Source organism: Phyllostomus discolor, chromosome X, assembly GCF_004126475.2.
Source record: "Phyllostomus discolor isolate MPI-MPIP mPhyDis1 chromosome X, mPhyDis1.pri.v3, whole genome shotgun sequence".
Classification (NCBI taxonomy): domain Eukaryota; kingdom Metazoa; phylum Chordata; class Mammalia; order Chiroptera; family Phyllostomidae; genus Phyllostomus; species Phyllostomus discolor.
In genome coordinates, this window is record NC_050198.1 from 37454185 (window position 1) to 37465147 (window position 10963).

Consider the following 10963-nt stretch of genomic DNA (forward strand, 5'->3'; position numbering starts at 1 on the left):
CCCATTGTCTTTGTCCATGGGTACTTTCAGGGATCATTTCTATAGTTTGTTAATAACAACAAACTCTTGTATCATGCCTGGTGCTTTTTAAACTATTTACATATATTGTCTCATTTAGTGCTAACAACAACTTAGAGGATATAATAGTAGTGGTAATAGCAGATCAGCAGTAACAATGCTAGTAGTACTCATCATTGTAGTAATGTTGTCCTCATCATCTCTAGGTAAGTAAGCTAAGACAACAGATTTTAAGTAACTTGCTTCTAAAACTATTTCTCTTCTTGATGGCATACAAAGAGATAAAATAATGTATGCTTATCAAATGTTAGCTTAAACTTCAGTTAGCCAAAGTAATATTTTTACAATTGTTAAAATATTTAACAATTGGTCACATATCTACACCAAGGACATAATCAATCAGCCTTTTCAAAATTATAGGACAGAGACTTTGAATTCTTGCATCGCAAAGTAATTCAAATAAGTGTTTGCTGGACCATGGGGCATAGGAACTACTTCTCCTATCTCTGGATTCTAGCAAAACATGTGACTTCTCAGACATGATATAAATAAGCCTTAACTTTCTAACTGGCCTTTTATATCTAGCAATCCCAACTAGGGGTAACTAAAGTTTTTCTTTCATACAAACTGTAACTTTGTCCAAGGTCACAAAGCTAGTGAATGGCAGAGTTAAGATTCCAATACTTTAAAATAGCTATGTCAAATTTTATTCAATTGTTTTACATTTGGAAGGCTTTTTTGAAAAACTTTTCAGAATTGTATAAGATGCAATATTTAAATGTAAGCTTATATAATGATACTGATACAAATTAAAGATTTTCTGGAAGAATCTCGAGTATTATCCTGTCCAGGCCTTTGTTTTGCTTTCATTTGCTTTAAGATGTGTTACACAGATCTCTAGAAGTTTAATAAAAGATAGTGAAAGAGATGCAGAAATTGAGAGAGATGAAAAATGTTAATGAGTAACTTAAAAGCACTGCTATTTACCAATGGTATCTCATTTATAAATAATGTGGTATTGTTCTAAATGGGTCTGTGATTTCCCCAGTCACCTCTGGCTATAGCTTAAAACCCTATTACAACTTCTTCCCCATGCCCTGATGACATTCCTATAAGAGTAAGCACTTTCCTATCATAATTAAGAAGTTATATCACACCACCTATGTGTTCCATGTAGTCTGTGAAACACTGCCTTTCAGCTCTGTATGATTTGGGCAAGATTTATATCCATGTAATAAAGCAACAAACAACAAGTGTTGGAGAGGTTTAGGAGAAAAGGGAACCTTAGTGCACTGTTGGTGGGATTGCAGACTGGTGCAACCACTGTTGAAAACAATATGGAATTTCCTCAAATCACTAAAATCAAAAGTTTTTCTAATACATTTTATTTTCTCTAAATGTGGAGTTTTTCTTATTGGTTTGCTGTTCATTGTTAAATGAAGATTTTGTGTTTTCTATCAAACACTCTAAAATTAAATTGCAGTAGGTTTATACGTAACATTATAGCATCTAATATTTGGGCCAAAATTCTGAATGTAATATTTTGTCAAAATATTTTGTCTATGTGGCAAAAAAGAAAGAAATGATACTCTCCTCTGAATGTCCACACCATTTTCAAACTCTCTTAGAAATATTACAACTGATTAATAAAAAATTCCAATGTTCACAGCAGCATTATTTACAATAGCCAAGTGCTGGAAACAGCCTAAGTGCCCATCAGTAAATGAGTGGATCAAAAAACTGTGGTACATTTACATAATGGAATACTATGCAGCAGAAAGAAAGAAAGAGCTCTTTTTTAAGATAAATAAAAGCAGTTTATTAATTTTCCAGCCCTTTTATATTTTTGGCATGTAGGAAAATGCTAATCTTTTTTTTAATTTTATTTTAATCATTGTTCAAGTACAGTTTTCTCCCTTTTACTCCCATTCCAGCCCACCCACCCAACCCTCCCTACTTCCCTCCCATTACCACCGACCCCTAGTTTTTGTCCATGTGTCCTATGTTCCTGTAAACCCTACCCATTCTCCCTTGAAACTCCCTCTTCTCTCCCCTCTGGTCACTGTCAGTCTGTCCCCTATTTCAGTGTCTTTGGTTATATTTTGCTTCTTTGTTTTGTTGTTTAGGTTCCTGTTAAAGGTGATATCATGTGGTATTTGTCTTTCACTGCCTGGCTTGTTTCACTTAGCATAATGTTTTCCAGCTCCATCCATGCTGTTGCAAAGGGTAGGAGCTCCAAGAAGGAACTCTTACCCTTTGTGGCAGCATGGTTGGAACTGGAGAGCATTATGCTAAATGAAATAAACCAGGTAGTAAAAGACAAATAGCATATGATCTCACCTATAAGTGGACCCTAATCAACAAACAAACAAGTGAGCAAAATAGAACCAGACACATAGAAATAAAGAACAAAATGACAGTGACCAGAGGGGAGGGGTAAGGGGAGAAACAGGGGAGAGAAGGGGAAGGAGCAAGCAAAAGAACAGGAATAGAAGATTCGTGGTCACAGACAATGGGGGGGGGGATTGACTGTGGGATTTGAGGGGACAGGGTTGGGGTAATCAAGGGGGAGAAAGGTGGGACAACTGTAATTGAACAATGAAATAAAATAAAATAAATAAAACAAAATAAAATAAAATACAACAATTGTGTTTAAAAATCAAAATAAACAAACCAAAGAGAAACAGACTCACAGATACAGAGAACATTCTGATGGTTGCCAGATGGGAGGTGGGATTGGAGGATGGATGAAAAAGGTGAAGAGATTAAGAAATACAAATTGGTTGTTACAGAACAGTCAACAGATCCAACAAAACTATTAGATGAGAGAAAACAGTGTTAAAGTGTGTGGGTTCTGGAATAGACAGTACTGGATTTACTACATGAAAAAAGTACATAATGTCATCAATTGTCTAGATGAGTGTACTTGAGCAAGTCAGTTTCTGTGAGTCTCAATTTCCTCATCTGTAAAACACAAGTAATAATACAACCTACCTCACAGAATCATCTTTAATGTGAGGATTAAATGAAACAAATATGTAAAATACAGAAGTTGTTAACATAGTTAACACTTAATAAATGTCAAATATTGTGGCTTTTATTATTTTTATGTTTACAAACTTAGATCAGAAACACAAAGAGAAATAAGTTGTTTTGCTAAAGGACCACATCCTGTCTTTGCCAGCTACAGACACTTATGAGGGAGATAATTCATAAATCAGGCTGGGAAATTCACATCCTAAAATTTTATGTGATGGCAGCTTATTATTTTTTTGAAGATTGTATTTATTTTATTTTTAGACATAGGGGAAAGGGGGAGAAAGACAGGGAGAGAAACATCAACGTGTAGCTGCCTCTTGCACACCCTGTACTGGGGACCCAGCCTGCCACCCAGGCATGTGTCCCAACTGGGAATTGAACCAGCGACCCTTTGGTTCTCAGATTGGCCCTCAATCCACTGAGCCATACCAGCCAGAGCAATCTGATGGCACTTTAAATCAGCATATTACAAATAGAAAAAAAAAACCCTACAGTTTTCCTGTAAAACTTTACTACATTTCCTCTGTACCTCACTGTTTTGCCTTTCTTTTTGCCAAAGGTGATCCACCCTTCCTGCTGTATCTATTATCAGAGTCCATTTTTCTTCCTGCCCCCCCACCCTAATCATGTTTCTTTCCACTCACTAACTCCAATTCTGATTGCATCCTTAGTCTGATTTCTGTTACAAAAGAAATGCAACTGCCAAGGTTGGTTAACATTTCACATACCTCTTCACTCCATGACATCACAAAAAGCAGTAATAAGTATGATTTTCTTTATTGTACCCAGTGCCAGGGAAAGGAAAATTTACCTAAAACTTAGAATTATGACCATGGGTTCCTGGACCATAACATTACCAGTAGAAATGACAGATCAAAACAGCTGTAAGGTGAAGTACCTTTTATTTCCTTCTACAAACTTATGCAAAAGTTGAAAAATAGATTCAAGAGATGAGAGATGTTAATGGGTTGGACTTAAAAAACTAGCACCTAACAGTGTTGGACAGAGAGTAAGCATCAAATCAATGTTGAATGAATGAATGAATGATGTAATAGTCATGGCAAATGAGAAACCTGAACTTATTTGGAGATATTTATTAGTAAAACTGACAAGAATTAATAGTTGGATTCAATATTCAGAGTGAAGCAAAAGGATTATTCCCAAGTTTTTAGTTTGGTTAACTAGTTGGATGGTGTCTAGTCTGCTCAGGCTGCCATAACAAAATACCATAGACTGTGTGGCTATAATAGGAAATATTCATTCCTCACAGTTGTAGAGTCTATATGTCCAAGATCAAGGTACCGACACAATCAGTTTCTGGTGAGAACTCTTTTCCTGGCTTATAGATACCTGGCTTCTGGCTGTATCCTTGAATAACAGAGAGGGAGGGAGGGAAGGAGAGAGAGAAAGAGAGAGTTTTGGTCTCTTCTTTTTAAAAATATATTTTATTGATTATGCTATAACAGTTGTCCCACTTCCCTCCCTCCACTTTATTCCCCTCTGCCTGGCACACTTCCTCCCACCCATATTCCTCCCCCACTTTAGTTCATGTACATGAGTCTTACTATAAGTTCTTTGGCTTCTCCATTTCCTATATTATTCTTAACCTCCCCCTGTCTATTTTCTATCTACCATTTATGCTATTTCTTCCCTGCACCTTTTCCCCCACTCTCCCCTTTCCCCGCTTACTGATAACCCTCCATGCGATCTCCATTTCTGTGTTTCTGTTCCTGTTCTAGTTGTTTGCTTAGTTTGTTTTTGTTTTGTATAAGTTCAGTTGTTGATAGTTGTGAGATTGTTGTCTTTTTACTGTTCATATATTTAATCTTTTTCTTAGATGAGTCCCTTTAACATTTCCTATAGTAAGGCTTAGTGATGATGAACTCCTTTAACTTGACCTTATCTGAGAAGCGCTTTATCTGCCCTTCCATTCTAAATGATAGCTTTGCTGGATAAAGGAATCTTGAATGTAGGTCCTTACTTTTCATGATTTTGAATACTTCTTCCTAGCCCCTTCTTCCCTGTGAGGTTTCTTTGAGAAATCAGCTGCTAGTCTTATGGGAACTCCTTTGTAAGAATTGTCTTTTTCTCTTGCTGCTTTTAAGATTCTCTCTTTATCTTTAATCTTGGGCAAAGTAATTATGATGTGCCTTTGTGTGTGCTTCCTTGGGTCCAACTTGTTTGGGACTCTCTAAGCTTCCTGGACTTCCTGGAAGTCTATTTCCTTTGCCAGATTGAGGAAGTTCTCCTTCATTATTTTTTCAAATAAGTTATCCGTTTCTTACTCTTCCTCTTCTTCTGGTACCCCTATGATTCAGATGTTGGAATGTTTAAAGTTGTCCTGGAGGCTCCTAAGTCTGTCCTCATTTTTTAAAAATTCTTGTTTCTTCATTCTGTTCTGGGTGAATGTTTATTTCTGCCTTCTGGTCCAAACCATTGATTTGGGTCCCAGTTTCTTTCTCCTCACTGTTGGTTCCCTGTACATTTTTCTTTATTTTACTCTGCATAGCCTTCACCCTTTCCTCTATTTTGTGACCATATTCAACCAATTCTGTCAGCATTCTGATTGCCAGTGTTTTGAACTGTGCATCTAATAGGTAGAGTATCTCTTCATCACTTAGTTGTATTTTTTCTGGAGTTTTGATCTGTTCTTTCATTTGGGCCACTATTTTTTTGTCTGGGCACACCTGTTATGTACAAGGGGTAAAGCCTTAGGTATTCACCAGGGTGGAGCAACCCACATCACGCTGTTGTGGTGCTGTATGTTGGGGAGGGGTCTGAGAGGGAACAACAACACTTGCTTAGCTCTCTGTTGGCTTTCAGCCACTTCCATGGCTACCCACAAGCAAATTGGGCCCTTTTGGTACTGACTCCTGGGTGGGTGGGTGGGTTTGTGTGTCTCTTCAATTGACTCTCCTGTGAGACTGGGAGTTTCTCCCACTGCCTCAACACTCACAGGTTTTTTTCAGCCAGAGGTTTTGAGGCTTTATTTCCCTGCACTGGGACCCTGGGCTGAGCGGTCTGTCTCACTCCCCAGTTGTTCCACCCGGTCTAACTGCATGTGAATGTGGGACTACCCACTCCACCAGCCACTACCTTGCCCTCCCTGATCCTCTCTTTGCTGCCTTGCCGTGAGTCCTCTCTGCCCGGCTGCCCATTTCTGGCCCTCTTACCAGTCTGGATGAATGTTTCTTCTTTAACTCCATGGTTATCAGACTTCCATACAGTTCGATTTTCAGGCAGTTCTGGTTGTTCTTTGTTTTTAAATTTGTTGCCTTTCTTTTGGTTGTGCAAGGAGACACAGTGTGTGTACCTACGCCTCCATCTTGGCCAGAAGTCTGGTCTCTTCTTCTTAAGACATAATCTCATCATAAAAACCCCATCCTCAAAAAAAAAAAAACATCCTCATGACCTCATCTAAACATAATTAGTTCCCAAAGTCCTCACTTCCAAATACCTTGGATGTTAGAGTTTCAACATATGAATTAGAGGAGGGCAAGGAATTCAGTCCATACCAAATGACAGTGACTTTCACAGGCTTGGAAGCCCTAAAGAAAAAGTAGGTCAGTGTATGAAGAACAGGAAGAAATTTAGTGTGGGACATGTTTAGATTGAGGTGTCTAAAACCTAAATCTCCCATAAGGACATTACATCTGCTATAACCCTCTGAAGAAGTGGCTGCCTTTTCTTCCTCATTCCTCTTACCACTGAACCTGGGCATGGGGTAGGTGTTCTTTAGATATCTTTGCTCCTTACTCATATTTTCAGACCATTCTGCTACCTCCATTTCCCCTCCTTGTTATAGTAGTCTTCCAAACCTCTGGTCACTCTCCCTTTTTTTTTAATATTTTAGTTCTTGGATCACTCTTGCTCTCTCCAAAACTATTCCTATCTTAATTCTTGGTGAGTTTAATATCTACACAAATGACCCTTCCAATACTCTGTCCTGTCAGATCCATAACTTTCTCTCTTCTGATGATCTTGGTTCTTCACCATCTCCCAGGCACCCCTTTCCATGTTCATACCCTTACCTTTGTCTTTGCAATGCCTGCAACTCCTTCACAGTCACTTATTTGAGGGTTTTATGGTTCTGCTTTTTGAACTTTTCTACTTAAATATATTTTATTGAGGTATAATTTGCATTAAATAAGGTGCACTCATTTAAGTGCATTCAATGACTCTTGACAAATATATACACACATGTAACTACCACCCCAATTAAAATACAGAATATTTCCATCACCCCATAAAGTTCCTTTATGTCTCTTTGCAGTCAATCAATGCAGTCAATTTTCTTCATCCTATCCCACTACATCCCTGCTAGGCAATCACTGATCTGCTTTCTGTCAGGATAGATTGGTTTGTATTTTCTAAAACTTTCTATAGATTGAATCACACAGTACGTACTCTTTTTGTTGTCTGGCTTCTTTTACTCAGCATAATTATTTTGACATTTTCCCATATTATGTGTATCAGTAGATCATTTGTTTTATTGCTGAAGTATTTCCTTGTATGGATGTACTGTAAATGTTTATCCATTAATGCACTGAAGGACATTTGGGTAGTTTCCAGTTTGGGGCTATTGTGAATAAATTTGCTGTAAACATTCATGGACAAGTCTTTCTATGGCCATATGCTTTCATTTCTCTAGGGTTAGTACCTAGGATTAGAATTGTTGGATCATATGGTAGATAACATCTTTAACTTTCATAAGCTCTTTATAAAGCAGTTAGACTATTTTCCACTCCCAACAACATAGTGCTAATTCCAGTTGCTCCACATTCCCACCAGTACTTGATATGATCAGTCTTTTTAATTTCAGCTATTCTAATGTGTGTGTAATGTTAACTCATTTTGTGTTTAATTTGCATTTTCCTGATGACTAATGATGTTGAGCATCTTTTCATGTCCTTATTTATCATCTGTATACATTTTGTAAAGTGTTCAAATCTCTTGCTCATTTTTAATTCAGTAGCCCATTATTGAGTTATAAAATTTCTTTACTCATATATTTCTGTACATTTATAAGGCAAGATGTTTTCATTTTCTTAACAGTTCTTTTCAAAAAAACAGAAGATTTTGTCTTTGATGTAGCCTACTTTATTGAATTTTTCTCTTCTCTCCTTTACTCTCTTAATCCCAGTGACATTGACCTTCTTTTACTTCCTAATATATGCCTGCTCAAACCTGTTGCAAGGTCTTTGGACATACAAATCCCTCTTTTAGAATATCCTCTTCATGACCATTCACCTACTTAATATCTACCTATCCTTTAAAATCAATTAAAATGCCACTTTCCCAGGAAAGGCCTCCCTGACAGATCCCATATAAACTACATCTCTCTCTCACACATTCTCATAACATGCATGTCCTTCCTTCAAAGAATTTATCTCAGTTTAAAACTGACAGTAACCAGAGGGGAGGAGGGAGAGGGCTAATGGAGTAAAATAGAGGAAGGGCCATTAAGGAATATGTATAAAGGACACATGGACAGAGTCAAAGGGAGTAGGTTTGAGGGTGGGGGGCAGGGATGGGTGGGGTGGGTGTGTAGTGGGAGGAAAATTGAGATAATTGTACTTGAACAACAATAAAAAAATAAAAAAATAATAAATAATAAAATTAAAAAACTAGCTCTGGCTGGTGTGGCTCAGTGGATTGAGTGCCAGCCCATGAACCACAGGATTGTTCGATTCCCAGTCAGGGCTCATACCTGGGTTGTGGGCCAAAGTCCCTGATTGGGAGCGCATGAATGGCAAACACACATTGATATTTCTCTCCTTCTCTTTCCCTCTCTCTAAAAATAAATAAATAAAGTCCTTAATTTTTTTTAATCTAAGCATTAATTTTGGGGGCTATTTTTATTTTAATATCTGTTTTTTGCATATTAATGTCTGGTCTATGCTAAACACATAATTATTTGTTCAGTGGATATTTATTGGGAGACTAAATGAATGGATGAAGAATAGAGAGTCCACAGATAAACTCGAGTGTATATAAAGTTTCAAAGCCAAAAAGCATGTTGTTTTCAATCAGTGGGAGAAGGATGGGTTTTTTAATGAATGATATTAAGACAACTATTAATTATTTGTAAAAAAAATATTTAAAATATTAAAGCTGGAGTCTCAATACACTTCTTACACCAACATAAATTCCAAATAGGTGAAACAAATGCAAAAATTAAATCATAGAGGTAGTAGAAAAAAACATGAGAGAAGTTCTTTATAGAAAAACCAAATAACAAGGGAATTTTTTGTAATCTTGATAGATCCATAATGGTTACATAAGCATATCAGAAAAACTAGACTGCACAGAGGGAAAAAAATAATGTATTTTCATATAAAATTTAAATTTACATGAGACATGCTTCCTAAAAATTATATGTAATGTGTATCAAAAAGAGTTAATATCTTTAGTATACAAATAATTTTTCCAAATCAATAAGGGAAAAGTCATCACCTTAATAGAAAAATGTCCCTGGCTGGCATAGCTCAGTGGATTGAGCATGGGCTGGGAACCAAAGTGTCCCAGGTTCAATTCCCAGCCAGGGTACATTCCTGGGTTGCAGGCCATAACCCCCAGCAATCGCACATTGATGTTTCTCTCTCTCTCTCTCTCTCTCTCTCTTTCTCTCCCTCTCTCTCTCGCTCTCTCCCTTCCCTCCCTAAAAATAAAATAAATAAAATCTTTTAAAAAATCAAAAGAGCTTTATCTATAAAAAAAAGAAAAATGTAAAATTGTCATGAACAAACACTTCATAAAATAAGGAAATCAAACAGCCAATGAATATATGGAAAATACCTTTCAGGAAGGAAATTTGACAGGATCTATCAAAATGGAAAATGCACATACTTTTTACTCAGCATTCTCATTTTAAATATTAACTCTAGAAATATAATCTGAGAGATAGAACAACTTATATACCAAAAAATATTTGTTACTGAAATACAGTAGCAAAAATTTTGGAATATCTAAAATGTCCATCATAGGAAATGGTTATATATATATATATATATCCTGGTAATATGTACTTATATAAGATTATAATATAATATAATATAATATAATATAATATAAGTATATATTGCCAGGATATATATCATATTAGTATATCTCATATAATTATATACTATATATAATTTATTATTATTATGTTGTCATCACACTTGTAATATTTTTTATTTTATTTTAATTGTTGTTCAAGCACAGTTTTCTGTCTTTTACTCCCATCCCATTGATTATCTCTCTCTTCCTGCAAATCATAGAATCCATGCGATTAAGGACTTTTAACTTTGTGTCTAGCAACTAGCTCATTTCCTAGGAGGCACTCAGTACATACTTGTTGAGAAAAGGAATGAATGAGGCCTTTCTTTATCTTAATAGGCTGGAAGTGATGGGGAGAGTATTGGAAACTGTCCTTTTTGCCAACGCCTTTTCATGATCCTCTGGCTTAAAGGAGTTAAATTCAATGTGACTACTGTTGACATGACCAGGTAAGAGAAATCAGGACAGATTTCATTCTAAGGATTGAAATCGATAGATACCAATACAATGTTTGTGTTTGTATGATGTGTGCCTTATCTAGAGGCCTAACTCTGCTTATTTTTTTTAATCATAGAAAGCCTGAAGAGTTGAAGGACTTAGCCCCAGGTGCCAATCCTCCCTTCCTGTTGTATAACAAGGAATTGAAAACAGACTTCATTAAAATTGAGGAATTTCTAGAGCAGACACTGGCTCCTCCAAGGTATGCATTTTACAGGATATTATTGTTCTTGATACAATTTATTTTATTGGCCTATTTATTGTACATTGAGGATTCTTACTTCTACAAATCTAGTTTCTTTTCAATATCAGACCTCTCTTTTGTAATCTTTCTTTTTTTTAAGATTTTACTTATTTATTTTTAGAG

At 36.3% G+C, this 10963-nt stretch overlaps 1 protein-coding gene across 1 annotated transcript in view; it reads left to right on the top strand.

The window, feature by feature from the left end:
* CLIC2 (chloride intracellular channel 2) overlaps window positions 1-10963 on the top strand; it is a 30445-nt gene that overhangs the window by 1214 nt on the left and 18268 nt on the right. The window contains exons 2-3 of the mRNA XM_028522683.2: window positions 10438-10547; window positions 10673-10798. Of these exons, the coding sequence (XP_028378484.1) occupies window positions 10438-10547; window positions 10673-10798 (236 nt within the window). The remainder of the gene's footprint in view (window positions 1-10437; window positions 10548-10672; window positions 10799-10963) is intronic.